This window comes from Amblyomma mixtum, chromosome 1 (assembly GCF_055824585.1).
Source record: "Amblyomma mixtum isolate Tamu chromosome 1, ASM5582458v1, whole genome shotgun sequence".
Classification (NCBI taxonomy): domain Eukaryota; kingdom Metazoa; phylum Arthropoda; class Arachnida; order Ixodida; family Ixodidae; genus Amblyomma; species Amblyomma mixtum.
In genome coordinates, this window is record NC_143012.1 from 235,289,193 (window position 1) to 235,315,404 (window position 26,212).

The following is a 26,212-nucleotide window of genomic DNA, read 5'->3' on the forward strand; positions in this document are numbered from 1 at the left end:
ACACGACACCGTCACTCAGGGGATATACGTGCTACGATAGCGGACGCACGGCAACCTTGGTCAGCAAAAAGTTGGTAGCCATAGCCCATGACCCAATTCCCAACACCAAAATTGAACACTTAGTGACGGAAATTATTCCCAAAAAGAAGCGTAAGGAAAAGAGTGTCTTTATCGTAAACCTCTACAGCCCGCCTCGCCAGCGGGACGCGAATTTTGATACACTCTTTCTAGGGGCCAGCAAACTTGCGAAAAGCAACTCGTTGCTCATTGTAGGCGACTTCAACGCTCGCGGACAGCAATGGGGATACCCCACTAATAATCACAAAGGTATACAGGTCGAGGACGCGGCGGAAGCGATCCAATGTACCCTCTTAACAGACGAACTTCAACCCACGCGCCTTGGCTCTTCGATCTGCCCGGATACGTGTCCGGACTTAACGTTTGTCAGGGGAGTGAAGCACGCAACGTGGGAGAATCTGCTGGAGAATCTAGGCAGTGACCACTATATCCTGAAGACCACGATAGCAGCCACCAACATCAAGCGCAAGCTCGGCACAGCCAAGATCACCAACTGGCCGGCTTTCCGCAAGGCTTGCGCGCACCTGGAAGGGGGGATTACTTCCATAGATGATTGGTGCCAACAACTTAAAGACATCCAGAAGCGGTACACTCAGGAAGTGGATCGCACCGAGCAAACACCAGAGGTGGACCCTCGGCTCATCAGGCTATGGGAGGCACGTCGAGGACTCACCAAGCGCTGGAAGAAGCAGCGCTTTAACAGGAAGCTCAAGCTCAAGATCGCAGAAGTCACCAAGATAGCGGAGGAGTACGCGACCCAACTGGCCAGGCAGAGCTGGCAGCAGTTCAGTAGCTCGCTGGACGGCACCCTCAGCACGGCGAGAACGTGGCGTATACTCAAAACCCTCCTCGACCCTACCCAAACCAGGGCCGAAAGCGGGAAAGCTATCCGCAGACTCGTCCACACCTTCGAGGGTACGGAAGAGGAACTGCTAGATAAGGCCAAAGAGAAATGCTACGGCACGACCTTGCCTGCGGCATACGCGAAACCATACCTGGGGAAACCGAACACCCACTTGGACAGGCCGATCACCAGGGAAGAAGTGTTCGCTGCCATAAAGGCATGCACGCGCAACACTGCGGCGGGAGCAGACAAGATCCAGAACGCACTCATACGCAACCTCAGCGACGAGGCGGTCGACCAACTGACCACCTTCCTCAACGGGCACTGGGCCGCAGGAACGGTTCCTGAAGAGTGGAAGCATGCAGAGGTCGTAATGATCCCCAAACCGGGTAAGAAACTCCAGATCGAAAATCTCCGACCTATCTCACTCACCTCCTGCCTAGGCAAGCTCTACGAGCGAGTCGTTACTCGGAGGCTCCAAAGCTACATGGAAGACGAAGACCTGTACCCCCACAGTATGTTCGGCTTCCGAGCCCACCTCTCCACCCAGGACGTCCTCTTACAACTCAAAGAGGAAGTCCTCACCAACGTCCCGAGCGTAGGCGAGAACGTGGTTATGGCCCTGGACATCAAAGGAGCCTTTGACAACGTTAGCCACACGGCTGTAATGGAAGGACTTGACAACCTCCACTGCGGCGAGAAGATTCACAGCTACGTGAAGGCCTTTCTCTCCAACCGCACTGCAACGGTTGGGCTCGGAGACCTTCGCAGCGCTAAATTTTCGACCCCCAACAAAGGCACACCTCAAGGATCCGTCATCTCGCCACTACTTTTCAACGTGGCCATGATCGGCCTCGCGAGACAACTCGAGAAGATCGAAGGCATACAGCACGCAATATACGCTGACGACGTCACGGTCTGGGTTACCACTGGGTCACTCGGCCAGAAAGAAGAACGACTGCAAGCAGCGGCTACCTGCGTGGAAGAATATGTCAGTGCACGAGGCCTCGCCTGCTCCACCGAAAAATCAGAACTCCTGCGAGTCCACAAAGGGAAACACAAGGAAGGGTCCCTCAATGTCTCCCTCGAAGGACAGCTAATTCCCGAACGAGACAAGATACGAGTCTTGGGAATGTGGCTGCAGAGCAACCAGCGATGCGGCCATACGCTCGGCCTTCTCAAGCAATCGACCACTCAGGTCGCCAGAATGATCACGCGCGTGTCGCAGAAGCGGAGCGGCATGCGAGAGGGGGATACCCTGCGTCTGGTTCAGAGCCTGGTGGTCAGTCGCGTGGGTTACGCCCTCCCGTACTTCAGCCTCAACAAAGGAGAAGTGGATAGTGCAGATACCATACTCCGCAAAGCTTACAAGACTGCCCTGCATCTACCAATGACCACCTCCAACGAAAAACTACTGGCTCTTGGAATTCACAACACCTTCGAAGAGATCAAAGAAGCCCAACTGGTCACGCAGTTAGCTAGGCTCCAGCAGACTCCTACGGGGCGCTCGCTCCTTAGGCGACTGGGGCTAGGCCGAACTGCGGAATTCGAGAATCGTACTGCGAGCATACCGGATGCAATTCGCCAGACGCTAAAGGTTCGCTCCCTTCCCCGGAACATGGACCCCAACTTGCATGCGGCCCGTAGGGCAGCCCGGGCGAGGTATGTACAACAAAATCTAGCTACAAAATCCACAACGGTATACACGGACGCGGCTCCGTATACAGGAAGCTCACATAACAGCACAGTGGCGGTAGTTATTGATTCGAACTTAAAGGAATTAGCTAGCGCCTCAGTGAGGGACTGCACGGTAACCGAAGGGGAGGAGCTGGCCGTAGCTCTAGCGGCGGTAGCCGGTTATCGAAGCAACATGTCCCTTACCATCCTTACAGATTCGAGAGAAGCGTGCCGTAACTACATGAACGGCCGCATAGGTCGCGCCGCGCTCCGGCTCCTCCAGAGCGCGACCCCACCAAAAGTCACACACAGCATTTACTGGGTGCCAGGACACACCGACATAGCCGGGAACGAACGCGCCGACGAGGTAGCTCGAGGGTATACGAGCCGAGCTTCCTCCCAATCGGACGATCTACCCGACCGAGTCAGCCCTACGTACTCAGACATTCTCAACTACTATAAGGGGGTACGGATCCGCTATCCGCCGCCTCATCCTGATCTAAATCAACTAGAGGCAGTGTATTGGCGAAGATTGCAGACAGGAACATTCCCAAACCTGCATATCCTTAGCAAGATTTACCCGACGCAATATCGGGACACTTGCCCGTGGTGTGGTAGCAAACCATCGTTGTACCACATCACGTGGGAATGCAGTAAAAACGACAACTTTCGCAAAGACCCGAGTGCAGAACAGTGGGAGAGCCGGCTCTCCAGCGGCGATCTGGGTTGCCAACAAGGTCTTATCCAGCACGCCCAACGAGCAGCGAAGCTCAGCGGAGCCCTGGAATAGGGGCACCGACCCTGTGAGAAGAAGGAAGATGGACCTCTTCTTTCTCGTCTGCTACTAGCACCTTTCTAGAGTAATTAAAGTCTTTCCTACCTACCTACCTTCGCAGCATCGACGTCGCCGTAACCTCCTCCCCTCCTTAGCAACCGGCGCGCCGGTGGGGGCGTAGCTGTGCATAGCAACCGAGACGTCACACAGTAGTGGTAGAACGAGCGCGCGCGCGTCGGCGGTGGCAGCTGCACCGCCGCTCCTTCGCCAGACGTCTCGTTGCAGTCGAGTGAGGGAGATGCATGGCTCCGAAGCGGCCCAGTGATTCCGCGCCAAGCGGTTCGGGGAAGCGACAGCGGGTTGACCACAAGGCTTTCGCCAAGCACACTTTAGAATTTGCAAAGTGTCTTCGGTATTTTTTTGAGGAAAGGAAATGCGCAGTATCTGTCTCCTACAGCTGCGAAACCAATAGGGCGGGTACTCAAGTAACACTTGTTGCTGGGCTAGTCGGTGCATTATTATTCTTCGTACAAAAGTTAGCGCGAAACACAAGACACTCACAAGAAAGGCGGACAGGACTAGGCTAGCCTAGGCGGACTAGCAGAAGCGCATTTCACGGTGCCTGGCACAGGCCACTACTGCGCATGCGCCGTTACCATGGAAACCATGGCGCCGCTCGGACTGTAAATCATAAGAAAAGAAGAAAATTGAATCCGGGCCGCCGGCGTGCGAGACGGGGGCACTGTCATTCTGCCACGACACTTCGACGTTTGAAGCTCAATAAAGGCGCGTCTAGTCCCAGTTCTTAAAAACGTGACTGAGATAAGCGAGTACCAAATTTCCCCCATTTCCGGTAAATTCCCTCTGTGCTTGGTGTTAAAGTCACTGGAACTCAGAGTTCCAGTGACTTTACTTGGCGTGTAGTAAAAGCGCCATCATACGGCACCCACTGAAAACCCCTCTCGCAATGTACGGCGCTGGCCCAGCAGATTGGCGGACCTAACAAAAATTCCGCGCCGCGTGAAAACCAGACCAGAAAGGCTAAGCGGGCGGCCGAGACGCCCGAAGCACGAGATGGCCGCCAAGCTGCTGAACGACGACGGCGTATCGCTACCGAAAAGTCAGAAGACAAAACTGCTTTCGCTACGTATAATCCTGGCTTAGCTAAGCTAAGCCACTGCCAGTTTTTTAGCCTGCACTTTCAGTGGTCATTGAGTCGACACCCTTCGAAAACTATGCACAAATTGCGATAGGGTCACTAAAAGTTTTCTGACTGCCAGAATTCTCAAAAAAAGATGCCTAGATTTTGATGATATTGGGTCAGTGAATTTGCCTCTCCGTTCGTTGGTTTGCTCAACTTTTATAATATCGCACAAAGTAAACCTCAAAGTTTGTTCTGAAACTCCAGAGTTAATAACGACATTTTTGTAGTCTTCCTTCGCATCAGTAGACCTGACAGCTGTCGTCTAATTATTTCCGCTCTTCTCCACTTGCGCAGCGTTCTTTGGACTCGCCAAAAAGGCAGATCAAATTAAGAGAAACAGAGAACACTGAGAAGAAAAATCTGCGCTCTAGATGGCTGGTTTTTGATGAAGGCTCTTCTTGTTGGAACTATGCTATCTGTTTTTTTTTCTCCTTCATGAACAAGTTCGCCGGCCAGCGTGACTAGGCAGAATGTAAAAATCTCGCACATCTCCGACAGATCACGCAGAATTGTATACCCACTTTCACACCCTGGTATTAAAAAATCATTTAAGCGGTTGCTGCATGACAGCCGTGGTTGTAATGTTAAACTGAAGCGCGCGCGGAAGATTGCAAGACAGTCAGAGACTGCATTCTAACGGACGAAAAGGAGTGCGGGTGAAAGTGCGGACAGAGACGAGTGTGCGACGGTGCGATTGTGCAGTCCACGAGAGTGTTCGCGAACATTTTGTATTCTCCTGCAAATGTTTCACCAAATGCAAATGTATTCATCTGTATTGTATTCTCACCTGCAAATAAATGTTTTATCGGCGCGTGGCTGATTTTGACTGATATATACATGGTCTGTTCTGAAAGTAGTAGGACTGGTTTTTTCCTGGACGAACGGGCGGACGAGAGGTGGTCTGCGCGTGCAGGATCGTTTAAGGGGGATATTGGGAATGCTGTGGAAAATCGGCCGTCGGCTCTCGGCCGTTAAAAAGAGAAGGTCGCTTGTACTGTGAACCCCTGTCGAAACATCTCGTCACGCAGAATCGTCGAGCGTTTACTGCATCAGCGATACGCGATCAAATTTTGAGTAAATCTTGGTAAAACGGGCAAAGAGACTCACAACATGATTAAGGAGGCCTACGGTGACGCTTCCATGGGTAGATCAGGTGTTTTTGATAGGCACAAGCTTTTCCGAGAAGGTAAGGAAAGAGTGGAGGAAGACGACCGCTCCAGACGCCCTTCGACCAGCAAGACCAACGAAAATGTGTAGCGAGGGAAACATTTACAACCCAAGTTTTTGGGATCGTGACAGAAAACTTACCCATGAGGAAAGCGTGCGCGAAGTTGGTGCCGGGAGTGTTGTCAGAGGAGGAAAAGGCCAACCGGTAGGATCTTCTTCGTCATCTGAATGAGGACCCCGATTTTTTGTCCCGCACAAGGCGGCAACGCTTTCTCAGCCCCCCTACAGCCTCGACTTGGCCCTGCCAGACTTTTTTCTATTCCCGAGAATAAAATCGACGCTCGAGGGGAAACATCAAGGATCGGTAGAGGTGGTTCAACAGGCCGTGACGAGGGAGCTAAACAGCATTCCTGTCCAGGCGTTCCTGGAGGCGTACGAAAATTGTAAAACTCATTAGCAGCAGTGAGTAGGTGCGGAAGGTGCTACCTTGAAAAATTGTAATCGTTTGTACTATTCTCTTGAATAAATTTTGTTTAAAAAAATGAGTCCTACTACTTTCAGAACAGACCATGTATATAACCAAAGTACAATCCAGTCTCGAGATTGTGCAGTTGTTCACGAGAGTGTCCGCAAACATTCTGTAAATAAGTTTTCTGCGTAAATGCAGTCCTTTGTGTTTTCTGTTTCGGCGTCCAGTTCTCTATTTTTTGTATTTATTCTAAGAAACATACACAAACAGTTCGTTGGACCCATAATAGCCTTTACGACTAGTGAGGGGTTCCAACTACAAAACAAGCACAATATTACTGCCTAACACACACAATTCAATTCACTCCTACATTCTAGGAGTCTCCGGCTGCACATGTTATAACAAGGTGGTAAATTAAATGCAGCTCTTGTTTGTTTCATTGGTATTGTGCGGACCCATAGCCTTTACGGCTAGTGAGGGCATACATACAGACCGTGCAAATAAAAACGAATACCTCGTTTTTGAAGGCGAGAAACAGGATCTAGGTATGTTTTGTATGTACCGCCCCATGCTTCCAGACTAATTTTGTTCTTTCTGCGCGAGTGAAACACGGTGTACTTTATTTTCTTAGTATTAAGGGTTAGCCGATTACTTTTAAGCCACTGCGACATTCACTAAGCTCTCCGTTAATTATACATTTAAGTACCTGTAAATTTTTTCCTGTAAAAAGTAATGCAATGTCATCGGTATATATTACAGCTCTTGAATATTTCAGCGTTGATGGAAGGTTATTAATATACAGGGAAAAGAATAGCAGCCCAAGTACGGAGCCCTGCGACACACCTAGATTATGCGGTAGTGAGGTTAAATTGTTCACGACAACATATTTTCCCTCTTAAATCGTAGGCTTCCCATTTCTGTTGTAGTATTGTGCTATCAACCGTATCGAAAGCTTTTGATATGTCTAAATATACTACTATGGCCAGTTTGTTATTACGCAGTGCAGTATTTATCAGTTGTGTAAGAACAAGAATTGCGGCGAACGTTGACATTTGGGGCCTGAAGCCGCGCTGATTATGACATATAATGTTATATTTATTTAGAAAATTTTGTACACGTTTACAAAGCCCCTTTTCAAAAACTGTACTGCATTTAATACCGATATTGGTCTGTAGTTTCGCGGATGAGATCGCTCACCGTCTTTATAAATAGGTATAACCTTTGCAACCTTCAGCTCGGCAGGATATATTCCATTTGCCAATGAATCAGGTCCTGCCTCCTTGCCGGCTCAAAGGCTGCTGTCAGAGCAAAACTGTTGTTGGCACGCTCCAGCATCTTCGCCATAGGTGCGTCAGCACGAACCTGCCCGGCAACCGTAGGCCCAACGGAGGTAAAATAGGTATTAAATGATTCTAAAGTGTCTTCGTCAACTGTCTCAGGAAGTGTTGCTTGCACTAGATCGCAGGCCGATTGCGTCGTTCACTATGTCCCATTTTTTTTTGTATTTCCATGCGCCTGTTTCACCAGTGATGAATAATATTCTTTTTTCTTTTTCCCATAAGAGATACAGACAAGTTCCTGTAACGCTTAAACTGGACGGCTAATATTTCAGTAATCATCCAATGACACGTTGGCTGGCTGTATTTATTAGTGTCCAGCAGAGAGCTCTGTTCGATGACATTTTTAAGGATATCTAAAAAGTTCTTACACTCAGTATTGACGTCTTCATCATATGCCGTAGTGAAGTCGACTTGTTCGAATGTTTCACGTAGTGCTACATAGTTTATCTTACTACGAATTTTACACTGTGTCAACTGCGCTTGTGGAGGCAGGCCTTTCTCTATTACAAGAAAAATAGGTGAATGGTCGGCTATCAATCACCTCAGCGCAGGTACCAGCCAGCACACCTGGGACAATATTACAGAGGGCGTGATCTATTAGAGTACTTGAAGTACTTGTTACGTGGGTAGGTTCTATAATAAGGTTACGTAACGCAAATGATTCCAGAAGGAAAGTGTAGCTGTTCTGTACGCCATGTGTTAGATCTAAATTAAAATCGCCCATTATGACAACATTAGAGCGACGCCCACGAAAACGTGTTTGGTGGCAGACGCCACTCCCATTAGCTGGTAGGAGACACTAATCCTTGACAAACATCCCTCCCCACCTCACCTTGCTCGCGTATCCCGTGGCTGGGATAAAAATTTATAACCCGGAAAAGACTACTTTATCACGCTTGAGACATCAAAAAAGGATTCATACCTTGCCATGTGTACAATCAAGTTATTTATTTAGGTTACCTCGTATCCTGCGTACGTTGGGATGCAAAATTGAAAAGCTTTTATCACGCATCAAACCGTCAACTTGTTGAAACGTAAAAGCCATGTCAAAAGAAACAGAAAAAAATGTCATGCTAAGATCTAAACGACAGAAAAAAAAGAAAAGTCACACGACGTTGGCCAAGCCACGTGACAACCAAACAAACTTCCAGTTGTGGCCCTTGCTTTCTTTGCTTTAGATAGTAGTACTTTGTTCTCAACGCACAGGTGCTCATTAACAAACAAGGGTTCTTGTTCTTCAAAACCAAGAAGTCTCATGTTCAGTTTGGTCTTTTTAGCAGCATTGAGCACTTGATAGACCTTGTGTAAACTTGACCACCACGTCTGGCTTGTCCTTATCTTTAGAGCGCACTCGATGCAATACATTCATGCCAGACTCGGCAAGTTCGACAAGTGCGATTTGGTTTGGTTGGTTGGTTGGTTGCGGTTGCGACTGAGAGAAGAATGAAAAGGAAAGAGCACGGGACTGCCAACTGGCTCAAGCCTCTTCCAGCCATTAAAGTATGTAGGAATTTTGAAGCTAGTTATGCACAAACATGTTTGTATTCCCCTGCACATGTTTTCTCGACGCGTTGCTGATTTTGACTTATATAAATACCAAAGTAGAATCCAGTCTCACTTGAGTCAGTGATACGATCCCTGCGCCTTTGTGCAGCTGTGTCATCGCGAATAAAGGGTACTCTATATTGTGATCGATAACAGCACCGACTGAAACACATGAGCTCACTTGAGTGAATGTTACGATCCCTGTGCCTCTGTGCAGCTGTGTCATCGCGAATAAGGGGTGAGACATGTTAGTTAAATTCTCGACGCGTTGCTGATTTTGACTGATGCAGTCCTTTGTGTTTTCTGCTTGAGAGCCCATTTCTCTAGTTTCTGATCGATAACAGCACCGACTGAAACACATGAGCTCACTTGAGTCAATCAGCACCGACTGAAACACATGAATCCCTGTGCCTTTGTGCAGCTGTGTCATCGCGAATAAAGTGTACTCCATATTGTGATCGATAACAGCACCGACTGAAACACATGAAATCACTTGAGTCAATGTTACGATCCCTGTGCCTTTGTGCAGCTGTGTCATCGCGAATAAAGGGTACTGTGATCGATAACAGCACAGACTGAAACACATGAGATCACTTGAGTCAATGTCACGATCCCTGTGCCTTTGTGCAGCTGTGTCATCACGAATAAAGGGTACCCGATATTGTGATCGATAACAGCACCCACTAAAACACATGAGCTCACTTAGAGTCAGTCAATGTTACGACCCCTGTGCCTTCGCGCAGCTGTGTCATCGCGAATAATGGGTAAAACATGTTATTTACTTAATGTTTGTAAGAGTTTCGCAGCTAGCTATGTACCACAATACCAAAAGTACAATCCAGTCTCGAGATTGTGCAGTTATTGTTCACGAGCGTGTTCGCGAACATTCTGTAAATTGGAATATTTTCTGCATAAATGCAGCCAGCCTTTTGTGTTTTTCTGCTTGAGCGTCCCGTTCTCTATTTTGCGATTGATAACAGCACCGACTGAAACACATGAGCTAACTTTGAGTCAATGTTACGACCCCTGTGCCTTTATGTAGCTGTGTCATCGCGAATAAGGGGTAAGACATGGAATTTCGGAGCTAGTTACGCACCAACCTGCTTGTATTCCAAATATTTTATCGTCGTGTGCCTGATTTTGACTGATGTAAATACCAAATACAATCCAGTTTCTCTGCGTAAATGCAGCCTTTTGTGTGTTTCTGCTTGAGCGTCCAGTTCTCTATTTTGCGATCGATAACAGCCCCGACTGGAACACATGAGCAAATACCAAAAGTACAATCCAGTCTGGAGATTGTGCTAGTTCACGAGAGAGTTCGCGAGCATTCTGTAAATAAGTTTCCTGCGTAAATTATCCTTTTGTGTTTTTCTGCTTGAGCGCCCAGTTCTCTATTTTGCAATCGACAACAGCACCGACTGCAACACAAGAGCTCTCTTAGAGTCAATGTTACGACCCCTGTGCCTAAGACATGTTATTTACTTAATGTTTGTAGGAATTTCGCAGCATATTAGTTACGCACACACCTGCTTGAATTCACCTGCAAATATTTTATCGGCGTGTGCCTGATTTTGACTGATATAAATACCAAAGTACAATCCAGTCTCGAGATTGTACGGTTGTTCATGAGAGAGTTCGCGAGCATTCTGTAAATAAGTTTCCTGCGTAAATGCAGCTTTTTTGTGTTTTTCTCCTTGAGAGTCCAGTTCTCTATTTTGCGATCGATAACAGCACCGACTGGAACACATGTGACTCGTACTCTCGAGATTGTGCAATTAATTGTTCACGGGAGAGTTCGCGAGCATTCTGTAAATAAGTTGTCTGCGTAAATGCAGCCTTTTGTGTTTTTCTGCTTGAGCGTCCAGTTCTCTATTTTGCAATCGATAACAGCACCGACTGGAACACATGAGCTCACTTAGAGTCAATGTCAGGACCCCTGTGCCTAAGACATGTTAGTTACTTAATGTTCGTAGGAATTTCGCAGCATGTTAGTTACGCACCAACCTTCTTGTATTCACCTGCAAAAATGTTTTATCGGCGTGTGCCTGATTTTGACTGATATAGATACCAAAGTACAATCCAGTCTCGAGATTGTGAAACGCAGCCTTTTGAGTTTTTCTGCTTGAGGGTCCAGTTCTCTATTTTGCGATCGATAACAGCACCGACTCGAACACATGAGCTCACTTAGAGTGAATGTTACGACCCCGGTGCCTAAGACGTTATTTACACCTGCTTGTATTCCACCTTCAAAAATGTTTTATCGGCGTGCATGTTATTTAGTTTGACGCACCAACCTGCTTGTATTCACCTGCAAAAATGTTTTATCGGCGTGTGCTGATTTTGACTGATGTAAATACCAAAGTACAATCCAGTCTCGAGATTGTGAAACGCAGCCTTTTGTGTTTTTGTGCTTTAGAGTCAATGTTACGACCCATGTGCCTAAGATATGTTATTTACTTAATGTACCTGCTTGTATTCACCTGCAAAAATGTTTTATCGGCGTGTGCTGATTTTGACTGATGTAAATACCAAAAGTACAACCAGGTCTCGAGATTGTGCAGTTGTTCACGAGGGAGTTCGCGAGCTTTCTGTAAATAAGTTTCCTGCGTAAATGCAGCCTTTTGTGTTTTTCTGCTTGAGCGCCCAGTTCTCTATTTTGCGATCGATAACAGCACCGACTGGAACACATGAGCTCATTTAGAGTCAATGTTACCACCCCTGTGCCTAAGACATGTTATTTACTACTTAATGTTTGTAGGAATTTGGCAGCATGTTAGTTACGCACCAACCTGCTTGTATTCACCTGCAAATATTTTTTATTGGCGTGTGCTGATTTTGACTGGTGTAAATACCAAAGTACAATCCAGCCTCGAGATTCTGTAAATAAGTTTTCTGCGTAATGCAGCCTTTTGTGTTTTTCTAGACTCGCTAGACTGGGATAAAACGGGGCTGCGGCTGTGCTCCTCGCAGTGCTGTGCTATGTCGGAGGATGCGTACAAGGCGAGGCTGGAACGGTGTGCCGCGGCCAAGCGACGGCGCCGTGCCGGAGAAACAGACGAAGAAAGGGAACAACGGTTGGCGAAGCAACGTGCGTATGCTGCAGAATGGCGAGCACGCCGATGTCATCACCGAAATTCTTTACGGATCACCAAAGCGTGTTCATCGGAATAAATAAAGCACATTTACAGTAGACCCATGTTGTGTCCAGAGTGAATCCATACGGGTAACCCATATTAGCAGAACCAAGTCGTGACCAGAGTTGCACTATACGGGAAACCATCTGCAACTACCAGCAGAACCAAGCGCAGCCAGATGTTATTGCTTTCGCAATCAAAAAGGCTTAACCAAGCTAAGCCTTCAGTAATCGGTGCGTTTTTTTCATCTTGTTTCGGTTCCGATTGAGAGGAATTGTTTCCAAACACCGGTTGGGAACAATTGCTATTAATCGGAAACGAAAGAAGATGGAAAAAAATTCGGGTTAGGTTCCGTTCCAGTTCTGAGTAAAAAATACGGTTTCGGATTTAGTTCCGGTTTCGTTGCACCACCCTGGCTGCAACTGACTGAATTTCCCCATTTGTCGGCGGCGCGCACAGCCTATACTTGCTGGAATATGATGTATATGGAAGTTTCCTACCCATGGCGGGCGATGTAATCACTGCGTTTTTCTCAAGCGCGCAGTGCTAGTTTTCTTCGAAAAACTGGGACTTGTCCTTCACTGAATTCTCCAATGCCAATCATGCCTGCACTTAAGGAACACGTGTGTACTTCTTGCAGGATCAGCTGCTGCTTTCCTCAGAAAAATGAGAGCAGAGTGTGCGGTGCATGTTGATAAAGGCCAACGACCTTTCAAACGTCGCCCGAAAACAGCAGTTATGTGAACAGTGGGCGACAAGGATAATTTGATGAGCTGCTTCGTGGTTCAGATATATGGAAGAGTGTGTGGCGCATGTTGATAAAGGAGAACGACCTTTCAAATGTCGCCCGAAAACAGCAGTTATGTAAAGAGTGGGCGACAAGGATATTTGATGAGCTTCTTGGATCAGATATATGGAAGAAGAGTGTGCCGCGCATGTTGATAAAGGAGAACGATCTTTCAAACCTCGCCCAAAAACAGCAGTTATGTGAGGAGTGGGCGACAAGGAAGGATATTTGATGAGCTGCTTCGTGGATCAGATATATGTAAGAAGAGTGTGCGGCGCATGTTGATAAAGGGCAACGACCTTTCAAATGTCGCCCGAAAACAGCAGTTATGTGAAGAGTGGGCGACAAGGATATCTGATGAGCTGCTTCTTGAATCAGATAATAAAGGCCAACGACCTTTCAAACGTCGCCCGAAAACAGCAGTTATGTGAAGAGTGGGCGACAAGGATATTTGATGAGCTGCTTCTTGGATCAGATATATATGAAAGAAGAGTGTGCGGCGCATGTTGATAAAGGCCAACGACCTTTCAAATGTCGCCCGAAAACAGCAGTTACGTGAAGAGTGGGCGACAAGGATATCTGATGAGCTGCTTCTTGAATCAAACGTCGCCCGAAAAGAGCAGTTACGTTAAAAGAGTGGGCGACAGAAGAGTGTGCGGCGCATGTTGATAAAGGCCAACGACCTTTCAAACGTCGCCCGAAAACAGCAGTTAAGTGAAGAGTGGGCGACAAGGATATCTGATGAGCTGCTTCTTGGATCAGATATATGGAAGAAGAGTGTGCGGCGCATGTTGATAAAGGAGAACGACCTTTCAAATGTCGCCCGAAAACGGCATTTATTACCTGTATGATCCTGAATCTAACTCTGTTAAAGAGCATGCGCAGTGCCGTCAAGTGATAACCATCCCACTAACTCAGCTAAAGAGCAAGAGTGGGCGCGGGGCCATCACCGACACCATGTCTCACGCTCCGCGCTGTTGCGCATTACAGGTGTTCCTGCCGCTTTTCCTGCTGGCTACCACATCTTTGCCCCCTGACGAACCTTAATGCCCGTCCGGCCTGATGCCATCAACACTGCTCCACTATCGCCAGCACCACACCAACTGTACTGAACCGCTCGTCATTCCCGCCTTCTGCGCATCATCGAGATCCACGGTGACGTCAACCACCACCGCCCACGATATAAGACGCTGCCAGCCCGACGGTTTCTTTAGTGGGCGCGGGGCCATCACTGACACCATGTCTCACGCTCCGCGCTGTTGCGCATTACAGGTGTTCCTGCCGCTTTTCCTGCTGGCTACCACATCTTTGCCCCCTGACGAACCTTAATGCCCGTCCGGCCTGATGCCATCAACACTGCTCCACTATCGCCAGCACCACACCAACTGTACTGAACCGCTCGTCATTCCCGCCTTCTGCGCATCATCGAGATCCACGGTGACGTCAACCACCACCGCCCACGATATAAGACGCTGCCAGCCCGACGGTTTCTTTAGTGGGCGCGGGGCCATCACTGACACCATGTCTCACGCTCCGCGCTGTTGCGCATTACAGGTGTTCCTGCCGCTTTTCCTGCTGGTTGGTTTAGTTGGTTTATGGGGTTTAACGTCTCAAAGCGACTAAGGCTATGAGAGACGCCGTAGTGGAGGGCTCCGGAAATTTCGACCACCTGGGGTTCTTTAACGTGCACTGACATCGCACAGTACACGGGCCTCTAGAATTTCTCCTCCAAAGAAATTCTAGCCGCCGCGGCCGGGATCGAACCCGCGTCTTTCGGGTCAGCAGCCGAGCACCATAACCGCTGAGCCACCGCGGCGGCGCTTTTCCTGCTGGCTACCACATCTTTGCCCCCTGACGAACCTGAATGCCCGTCCGGCCTGATGCCATCAACACTGCTCCACTATCGCCAGCACCACACCAACTGTACTGAACCGCTCGTCATTCCCGCCTTCTGCGCATCATCGAGATCCACGGTGACGTCAACCACCACCGCCCACGATATAAGACGCTGCCAGCCCGACGGTTTCTTTAGTGGGCGCGGGGCCATCACTGACACCATGTCTCACGCTCCGCGCTGTTGCGCATTACAGGTGTTCTTGCCGCTTTTCCTGCTGGCTACCACATCTTTGCCCCCTGACGAACCTGAATGCCCGTCCGGCCTGATGCCATCAACACCACCACCGCCCACGATATAAGACGCTGCCAGCCCGACGGTTTCTTTAGTGGGCGCGGGGCCATCACCGACACCATGTCTCACGCTCCGCGCTGTTGCGCATTACAGGTGTGTAATATTTTTCCTATGTACGCCAGAAGGAGCGATGACCGTTTCTTATTATTGTTCCCGCGCCCACAAGTGCTGTGTGACGTTGATGTTGACTGTTTCTCAATGGTTTTTTTACTACTGTGCTCTGGTGACATTGAATTGAACCCTGCACCCCCGACTCGCTCCCAATCCCAAATGGCTGAACTACAGTCTTTACCTGATGAGCCATCCGAGCAGATGAAAGTCATATTTCATATCCTAAAAGATGTTCAGGCTCGATCCGTGCAAGCAGCAAGAGGCCAAACCGATATGGTCGCCGACATAAAGGCTATCAAAGCCAGTCAAAAAAACATTGAAATGAAAATTGGCGCTATCGAAAAGAGACTAGACGACCTTGAAGATAAGACTAACTCGCTCGACCAAATTGATGACGATTTGGCTACTGTACAAACCTCAGTACAATCTTTAGCTATCGATTCCGCCTCTTTGCAATCACGGCTGACCGAACTTGAGGATCAATCAAGACGGTGCAATCTTATTTTTTATGGAATAGCTGATTGTCGGGAATCGTGGGCAGAGTCAGAAAAAAAGGTAAAAGCAGTTTTGGCTGACGTGTTTGATACTCTTCCAGATTTAGCTTTCGAGCGCGCTCATCGTCTTGGTCAATACTCGCCAGAAAAACAGCGCCCAATCACTGTAAAATTTTCAAATTTCAAATTCAAAGAAATGGTCCTTTCCGCCCGCAAAGACCTAAAGGAGAACGGCGTCACAGTAAATGAAGATTATTCACCTGTCACACGTCTTGCTCGGAAGAAATTAAACGAGTATGCCAAAAGGAAATCCGGTGGCGCTCCTTTTCAGCTGCGACACAACAAACTTCTAATGAATAAGAAATATTACCTGTATGATCCTGAATCTAACTCTGTTAAAGAGCATGCGCAGTAGCTGCCGTCAAGTGATCACCATCCCCCACTAACTCAGCTAAAGAGCACACGCAACAACCGCCTTCAGTCGATGATAACCCTGTAAGTTCGCCACACGGCAGTTCGTAGGGACGCGCGAGGAGATGTGGGCGTTCTTCAGAGATATCCGTTCTTTTTACTAACATCCGCAGTATTATAAGCAAACGTGACTGTCTTAATTCCGCCATCGACACGTGCAGCGCTGATATTTTAGTACTAACAGAGACCTGGTTGCGTTCCGAAATTCGAGACCACGAAGTCTTTCTGATGGCAAACAATTTTTCTATCTATCGCTGCGATCGCATTGAGCGACAAGGAGGAGGTGTTCTGCTCGCTATCACAAAACGTTTCACCTCGCAGTGCATTCACGCTAACACCCCTTTAGAAACTGTTTGGGCATGTGTCACTTTGAATCATAAGAAAGTTATTATTGGGGTCTGTTACCGGCCCCCTACCTACATAAATAACTTCGTTAACGAATTACATGATGTCATTAGCATCGTTTCTTCTCGTTATCTAAACTGCCCTCTACTTCTGCTCGGAGATTTTAATATGCCGAACATAACCTGGTCAAACACTGCCCCTACAATGCATCCACCTTCCACGCTAGCTAAAGAATTTTTAGATATGTGCTCGGTTTTTTCTCTCGAACAGCTGGTCACTAAACCGACAAGAACAACGAACTCTGTTGCTAATACACTTGACCTTGTTCTCACTTCACATCCCGACCTTGTTTCCAACATCACTCACGTTCCAGGAATGAGCGACCACTCCTTACTTTCTTTTGGGTTGTACCTCGCACATCCTACACATGTCAAAAGACCAGTAACTATCCGCAATTACAATAAAGCAGACTTTTACGCGATTAATAACGAATTATGTTCATTTCTTGACATTTTTCTTCAGGACTTTGACCAACGTACAGTAGAAGCTAACTGGGCGATGTTCGTAGAAAAAGTTGCGCACCTGACAGACAAGTACATTCCTATACGCATAATAATTAACAAACCGGACGCTCCTTGGTATAATGCTCACATAAGACGACTATCAAACAAAAAGAAGCGATTGTACAGGTCAGCCAAGCTTTCTTCGAGCGAAGCTCGTTGGAGTGCCTATAAATTAGTTTCCAGCGAATACCTATCAGCGCTAAAGATCGCTAAGAATAACTATCTATGCCACACGCTGCCGTCAATGTTAACAAACGATACCAAGAAATTCTGGCGCGTTATAAACCAAAAAGATGATGACACTATAACCCTCGTTGACAACTCTGGAATTGTTATACCTCATAATCAGATCGCGTCCGTTCTTAATGACACATTCGCCCAAAACTTTTCTGTAACCCGCAATGTTCCGCTACCCAATGCACCTTGTTACGACTACCATGATATGTTCCCGCTTACAATTGAACCGTGTGGCGTCGAAACTGTGATTAAATCTTTGCGTCTCTCCTCTGCTCCCGGTCGTGACCTAATTACCGTGAAATTTTCGCACAGCACTGTTGCTTATTCATCCATTGTATTAGCAAAAATTTTTCAGCAATCACTTGAGACGGGATGCCTGCCCCTTGACTGGAAAGTCGGTAAGGTGATTCCACTCTATAAATCAGGCGACAAGCATTGTCCTCTCAATTACCGACCTATATCTCTAACCAGTATCCCGTGCAAAATATTAGAACATATCCTATATTCATATATTGCAAACTTTCTCGAATCTAACTCATTTTTCTCGAACTCACAGCACGGCTTTCGTAAAACGTATTCCTGCGAAACTCAACTCGCCTCTTTCACACACAAGCTAAACATTATTCTTGATAATCGTTCAATGGCAGATTGTATTTTTCTTGACTATTCTAAGGCTTTCGACAAAGTGTGTCATAAACTGTTACTTTACAAATTACAGCTAATGAACATGGACCTCAAACTTCTTACTTGGATTGAATATTTTCTCCTAACCGTTCGCAGTACGTATCAGCCAATAACCAGAACTCTCAGTCAAATCCCGTTTACTCCAGCGTCCCGCAAGGCTCCGTCCTTGGTCCTCTTCTTTTCCTAATTTACATTAACGACTTGCCTCCTTCTGTTTCTTCACATATCCATTTATTTGCTGACGATTGTGTAATCTTCCGGGAAATAACATGCAGCGACGACATAACTATACCCTTCAATCAGACTTAAACGCTGTTTCTTCGTGGTGTAAAACATGGCTAATGGGACTTAACATCAATAAGTGTAAATCTCTTCGCGTATCCAGGACTGACAGAAGTATCCCCACTTATTTTCTGAATCATATTCCCTTAGAATCAGTACACTCATACAAGTGCCTTGGTGTGCACATCACTTCCACTCTCACTTGGTCTCTACATATCACATAGTTAACAACGCCAATCGTATGCTGGGTTACATCCGCCGCAACTTCACCAGAGCTCTTCATCCCTCAAACTGCTATTGTACAAGACATTAATACGTCCAAAACTAGAATATGCCGCATCCATCTGGGACCCTCATCATGAAAACCTTATTCCTTCACTCGAAATGGTCCAACATAACGCAGCCCGCTTCATTCTCTCCAACTATAATAGGACCACTAGCATACCTTCAATGAAAGCAAGCCTTAATCTGCCATCCTTAGCTTCACGTCGCAAAATGTTTCGTATCTGCCTATTCCATAAGATCTTTCATCATCCACACCTACGCAGTGAATTACTCTCTTCCCTGCATCACCTATCAAGATTAGATCATGCCTACAAAGTCGGTGTCCCATTTTGCAGAACTAACGCTTTCTTTCAGTCATTTTTACCTCGAACAGCAGCAGAGTGGAATCACCTTCCCGCACCAACAGCAACCATCAAAGATTACCAGCTTTTCAAGAACGCCTTAGCTAACATTGTATGATTAGACACATCTGTAACTTTTTTGATAATAGCCCCATATCGTTCATTGTATTGTTATGTTTTTTTATTCACCTGTAACCACTCCCCTCTCTAATGCCAATGGCCCTGAGGGTATATGAAATAAATAAATAAATAAACAGTGGGCGACAAGGATAATTTGATGAGCTGGTTCGTGGATCAGATATATATGTTGATAAAGGAGAAAGACCTTTCAAATGTCGTCCGAAAATAGCAGTTAGTGAACAGTGGGCGACAAGGATGACTTGATGAGGTGCTTCGTGGATCAGATATATGGAAGAAGAGTGTGCGGCGCATGTTGATAAAGGAGAACGACCTTTCAAATGTCGCCCGAAAACAGCAGTTATGTGAACAGTGGGCGACAAGGATAATTTGATGAGCTGCTTCGTGGATCAGATATATGGAAGAAGAGTGTGCGGCGCATGTTGATAAAGGAGAACAACCTTTCAAATGTCGCCCGAAAACAGCAGTTATGTGAAGAGTGGGTTGACAAGGATGATTTGATGAGGTGCTTCGTGGATCAGATATATGGAAGAAGAGTGTGCGGCGCATGTTGATAAAGGAGAACGACCTTTCAAATGTCGCCCGAAAACAGCAGTTATGTGAACAGTGGGCGACAAGGATGATTTGATGAGGTGCTTCGTGGATCAGATATATGGAAGAAGAGTGTGCGGCGCATGTTGATAAAGGAGAACGACCTTTCAAATGTCACCCGAAAACAGCAGTTATGTGAACAGTGGGCGACAAGGATAATTTGATGAGCTGCTTCGTGGATCAGATATATGGAAGAAGAGTGTGCGGCGCATGTTGATAAAGGAGAACGACCTTTCAAATGTCGCCCGAAAACAGCAGTTATGTGAACAGTGGGCGACAAGGATAATTTGATGAGCTGCTTCGTGGATCAAATATATGGAAGAAGAGTGTGCGGCGCATGTTGATAAAGGAGAACGATCTTTCAAATGTCGCCCGAAAACAGCAGTTATGTGAACAGTGGGCGACAAGGATATCTGGTGAGCTGCTTCTTGGATCAGATATATGGAAAACGAGTGCGCGGCGCATGTTGATACAGGAGATGGATCTTTCAAATGTCGCCCGAAAACAGCAGTTATGTGAACAGTGGGCGACAAGGATATCTGGTGAGCTGCTTCTTGGATCAGATATATGGAAAAAGAGTGCGCGGTGCATGTTGATAAAGGAGAACGACCTTTCAAACGTCGCCCGAAAACAGCAGTTATGTGAAGAGTGGGTGACAAGGATATTTGATGAGCTGCCTCTTGGATCAGATATATGGAAAACGAGTGCGCGGCGCATGTTGATACAGGAGATGGATCTTTCAAATGTCGCCCGAAAACAGCAGTTATGTGAACAGTGGGCGACAAGGATAATTTGATGAGCTGCTTCTTGGATCAGATATATGGAAAAAGAGTGCGCGGTGCATGTTGATAAAGGAGAACGACCTTTCAAACGTCGCCCGAAAACAGCAGTTATGTGAAGAGTGGGTGACAAGGATATTTGATGAGCTGCTTCGTGGATCAGATATATGGAAGAAGAATGTGCGGCGCATGTTGACAAAGGAGAACGACCTTTCAAACGTCGCCCGAAAACAGCAGTTATGTGAAGAGTGGGTGACAAGGATATTTGATGAGCTTCTACGTGGATCAGATATATGGAAGAAGAGTGTGCGGCGCATGCTAATAAAGGCCAGCGACATTTCATACGTCGTCCGAAAAGAGCAGCTATGCGAACAGTGGGCGGCAAGGATATTTGAGGAGTTCCACGACCAGCTACACGTTTACTGCTTCCTCTATACTCCTTACTCTTTACACTGTCGCACAGCCGGGTCTAGAGGCCACGTAGTAGCCTCGATTGTTTGGTTAAGGCGAAGCAAGCTCTTGTGAACCTGGATATGTATCAGCGCTGCCGCCGAGCGCGCGCCATGGGATGTTCTACCGCTATAGGATTGTCCTATCCTGTTCGTTTCGCCTTTCTTTTTTGCCCCCGCAGTGGACAGAAGAAGAAAGGAAAGGACTCGTGCACACCTTAAGAAATTTTGAGCCAGACAACAACCAACTTCCCAGTATGCAGGTCAAGTTCATAAGACTTCGTGTGTGAAGTCATCACAGACTGGCTAGGTAAGCTGGCCGCTGCGCCTTTCTTTTCAGCACAGGGCTGTGGGACTGAACATCGTCGACCCCAGTAAGCAAGACGACCGACGAGCGACGATCCTATTTAGCATACCAAAGGCGCAGTCCTAAACACTTCTGTAGAAGACTTACAGGCCCTTTGCGCTTTATCGCTGGGAACAGTTTTTGTTGCGTGAGAAAAAAAATAGTGTCTACAAATATGCCACCTAATCGTGTGTAATCTCTGAAGAAACTGCCCATGATGAGAATAATGGACGTCTCGAGACTACATAGAATAATATCCAGGGAAGTTTAGTCAGGTAATTAAGGCCATCTCGAAACGTATGGTCGCCCACTTCACGCGAGAAGTATGGCTGCACTCTTCCGAGCGCCAGTGTGTTTATTGCATGTGTGACCATCAAAGCGAATTGGCAGATGACGAGAAGCACCAGCTCTAAGGCCCCTTGTGCGCCTACGCCTTTTTCCTTCGATGCGTGGCCGTGTTGGATGCACTGGCCATCCGAAGAGCACAGCCACACCTCTCGCGTGCTCGTGCGAAGTGGACGACCCTGTAACGCTCTAGAAGAAGACATAGCCTTTAATGCCTCATCGTTGTAAGCAGCAGTTGTCGACAGAAATGTCACGCTTTTCGATCGGTCGAAACGTCACAGTGCGCGAATTTCAAACGGGGCCAATTGTACTTCGGCTACTAACCATGCAACCAATTAAAGGGATCGTATAGTGATGCTCCAAGTAAGTGTGACTGAGTTTAGTTAATTGCTTAATTAACCAATTAGCCGAACTAACCTTTCTAGTCAGACCAGAAAAATAAAACCGAGTAGTAGGAAATTGGCCGAGCTTGGGAATCGAACCCCGGTCTCCGGAGTGCGAGACGAGCACGCTACCACTCCGCCATGCCAGTTCGATGGTTTGGAATGAACAAAGGCGCGTCTAGTGAATACGGTGTCTTCATTCACTCCCATCTTCCTCCCTTCCCGTCAAGGCCGGGATACATGCGGCGTTTTTTTCGACGACATTCGCGCGGCAGAAAACGTCGCGGCGGCGCGACGCCCGGCTGGAGATACATATGGAGCGTTGGAGCGGCGGCGCGCCGCCGCGTATCCCTTGACGCGAAAGCAAATGTGATCAACAAGTGGCAAACACCACTGTGCAAGGAGGTCTGTGAGAACAGCGACGCTGGCCATTCTGTTAAAATCAGGAAAGTTTCACTTCGACACCATTGTACAAATTTTAGCACGCGCGCTTAAGTATCTATAAAGATTTGCGTGCTCGAATGCATGCCGTCGCGTACCTTTGGACGCCCGCTCAGCCGCGGACACCAGCGGCTGCAGTTTTCTTCGACAGATTCGCTTCAGGGAGGGAGCGCAGGCATTCCGATCCAAGATTGCGCCGTGTTCTCCAAAAGAAGCGACATTTCAAGTCTGATGAAGCGTTTATTTTCACGACAATAACATTTCCGTGCCAAAAACACGGCGCAGCTCGACGGCCATGGCGGCCATGTTGGCGGCGGCAGCTATGTGGTTCTTGGTTGGTGAAGAATAGGTCGTGCAGTGCTTGCTGGTTGTCTCCTCTTGGCGGCGGCATGCAGAGGACCGGAAGAGCGGGCTTTCTGCGCTGGCATTGGCTCGCTTCAGCCGCCGCTTCTGGTCTCACCGGACGCCGCGCGTCAGAGCATAGCCGGTTCTGATCGGCGGCGGCGGGCGTTTTTCTCGTCGCCGGGCGTCAAATCTGCGCCGTCGGGCCGCGGTAAAAACGCTACATGTATTCCGGCCTTTATTGCGAGGTTTAGGTGTCCACGAAGATATGAGAGACATATACATTTCCTTTCCTCAAAAAACAATTTACCGACCAGCAAGGCGTAGAACCGAATGGGCGATGGAGTTCTATGGACTATCTGGCAGCATTGCAAGACGCTGTCGCGTCCCGCTCTTAGAGGCTAAGCTTAACATCTTAACCACACATCAGTCACACAAGCAGCAACACTGCGCTTAAGGCTTTCGCCTCACCGCACTTTAAGGCAACAAAGTGCCCCCCTGAATTTTTTCTTGCACATTATGTTCAATCAATCAATCAATCAATCAATCAATCAATCAATCAATCAATCAATCAATCAATCAATCAATCAATCAATCAATCAATCAATCAATCAATCAATCAATCAATCAATCAATCAATCAATCAATCAATCAATCAATCAATCAATCAATCAATCAATCAATCAATCAATCAATCAATCAATCAATCAATCAATCAGTTTATTTTCAACATCAACAATGTTGAGGGATTGCAGACAAAAAGCCTCTCAGTATGGGCTTGACAGGGTCCGCGGCCCCGTGAACATGGCAATGTACAGCAAGCATAGGTACGTACACGATCATACAGTTTCACACATCTCATAAATCACAAGTATTTCACACAAGTGCTTGGTTCCATCATCTCTCTCGTTCGTTGGTTTGCACAACTTTTATAAAATCACATAAACTGAAATCTTCATCCGTGCATGTAGAAAAAGCAACGTGCGTCTGCTGACGAGATCTTTCGTAACACTCGTAGACGTCTTCGGCGAACACTGACTTCGAATTGAATTTATGAATTCCTTTCTGAATGACATCAACTGCCGACGAGTTGGGGCGCTGAACCTTCACCATTTTTACCTGAAAAATAGTGAAGAAACGTCTCAAAGTTTTTGTGAACTGCAGTGTTAATAACTATTTTCAAAATCTTTCTTGGCATCAGCAGGCCGGACAGCTGTCGTCTATCTGTTTCCCTTCTCCACTTGCGCAGGCTTCCTCTGGACTAGCCGAACAAGCAAAGCAAGACCAACAGAGAGAGAGCATTGGAAAGAGAAATCTGCGCTCTAGGTGGCCGGTCTCCCTTCTCCACTTGCGTTGAGTTGTCTGAACTCGCTGAACAACCTGAGCAAATTAAGACCAACAAAGAGCGTTGGAAAGAGAAATATGCGCTCTAGGTAGCCGTTTTGTGATGATGATTCGTATTGTTCGAAGGTTCTTATTGTTCGAACTATGCTTCATGAACAAGTTCGCAGGCCAGCGTGGTGAGGCAGCATGTAAAAATCGCGCACGCCGCACGCAGATCGCGCAGAATCGTACCCACTTTCACACCCTGGTATGAAATAATTCACGTGGTTGCTGCACGACAGCCGTGGGTGTACTTTAAGACAAACTGAAGCGTGCGCGGAAGATTGGAAGACTGTCCCCCCTGAAACCAAGAGAATGCGTTCCAAGGGACGAAAAGGAGTGTGAGTGGAGGTGCGGGGAGTGACATGCAGCGAGTGTGCGACCATGCTATGGTCCCCAGAGAGTTGTGCGGATGTGCGAAGGTTTCGTGCAGTGCTTGCGCGACCGTGCGATTGGTACGAATTCATTCACGCGGTTACTACATAGTGCACGCCTCTGTTCTCACGGAGCTCACCATCCGAGATGTTACTAAGATACAGATTGCGTACCAGACTTGATAAGTGTTTCCCGCCCAGGTGCCAGACCGTCGACGAAGACCAGTCACAGGAAGGTGCCAGCTGGAGCTTTGCCTCGGGAGATCCGGCATACATCCGTAACTATGGCAGTGGAGACAAATGGACTCCTGGCGCGTTGGTCGGAAGAGACTCAAAACGGGGTTGTTATGGACCAACGCCGAAGGAGAAGCACCGGTTCAGCAATTGCGACATTAGCTGCACCAGTTATTATCCCTGGATTCCATCCGGACCACCCAGCAAGAGAATCGGAGAGAAGCGAGGCTCCTTCAAGTAGCTGCCTGAGGTTCTAGAGCTACGCGTTCAACAAGTGTCCGTAGACACGTGTAAAGAGTTTCTCTATCGCTCTACTGATCGCTTTTCGCCAAAACTCACGCCCACCTTTTGGCAGCTACCTTTCCTTCCTCCTTCCTCCTTTTTTGGCTATAATATCCCGAGTCATTTAATTTAAACGTCGTCACTTTTCACAGACAGCATGCTGCCTGGATTGGTCGTGGCCCGGCTGCACAGCCTTTGTTTTTGTTCAGTTCTGTAACAACGACCGCTATTCGAAAGGACGGTTCCAGTCAGCGCTGTTATATTGTCACGGCTTGACGTACAGGCCGGCGGCGAGAACGGGTGAAGACAGAGAGCACAGAACAAAACAGGCAGGTCCACCAGCAGCAACGTCGTCGTCGGCGCGCCGCAATCGCTACTCGTCTTTTTCTTCCACTCGCGACACTACCTCCCCCTATAAAGAAGCATCGTCCCGATGCTAGCACGGAAGCAAGAGTGGTAAAATCAGTTCGGGTCCAGGCGATCATCGCGCGTAATACGGTTTAAGCCGCACTACGTGCACTATTTCAGGGCGGGGTGAACGACGTGATGACGGTCGGGTTCCTTCGGGCAGCACCTCGTAATTAAGTTCACCGAGGCGGCGAACAACTGTATACGGGCCGAAGTAGCGCTTCATGAGTTTTTCGGAGAGACCTCGACGGCGCACCGGTGTCCACACCCAGACCTTGTCTCCAGGGTAAAAATGGACGTCGCGTCGACGGAGATTGTACCGACGAGCGTCGGCATGTTGTTGATGTTGGGTACGGAGTCTGGCGAGTTGCCGAGCTTCTTCTGCGCGCTCGCAGACTAGTCGGGCATCATCGGCGACGTCGACAGGTGGCTCGTGCGGTAGCATAGCGTCAAGCATCGTGGTGACCTGTCTTCCATGTACCAGCTGGAAAGGGGACATACCTGTCGTCTCCTGGACAGCGGTATTATAAGCGAATGTAACGTAGGGCAGTACCGCGTCCCAACTGCGGTGGGCGACATCCACGTACATGGCGATCATGTCGGCCATGGTCTTGTTCAGCCGCTCCGTCAGCCCATTCGTTTGCGGATGGTACGCAGTAGTTCGGCGGTGGCTGGTGCAGCTGAGACGGAGGATCT

At 47.8% G+C, this 26,212-nt stretch overlaps 1 protein-coding gene across 3 annotated transcripts in view; it reads right to left on the minus strand.

Annotated features, from left to right (window-relative positions):
• Positions 1-26,212, minus strand: part of LOC149371177 (uncharacterized) — a 165,752-nt gene that overhangs the window by 6,177 nt on the left and 133,363 nt on the right. The window contains exon 3 of one of the 3 annotated variants that reach the window (XM_089564798.1): positions 23,733-23,954. The exons of the other annotated variants lie outside the window; for them this stretch is intronic. Within the exon in view, the coding sequence (XP_089420924.1) occupies positions 23,733-23,954 (222 nt within the window). Of the gene's footprint in view, positions 1-23,732; positions 23,955-26,212 lie in introns of those variants that run through there. 3 annotated transcript variants of the gene reach the window in all.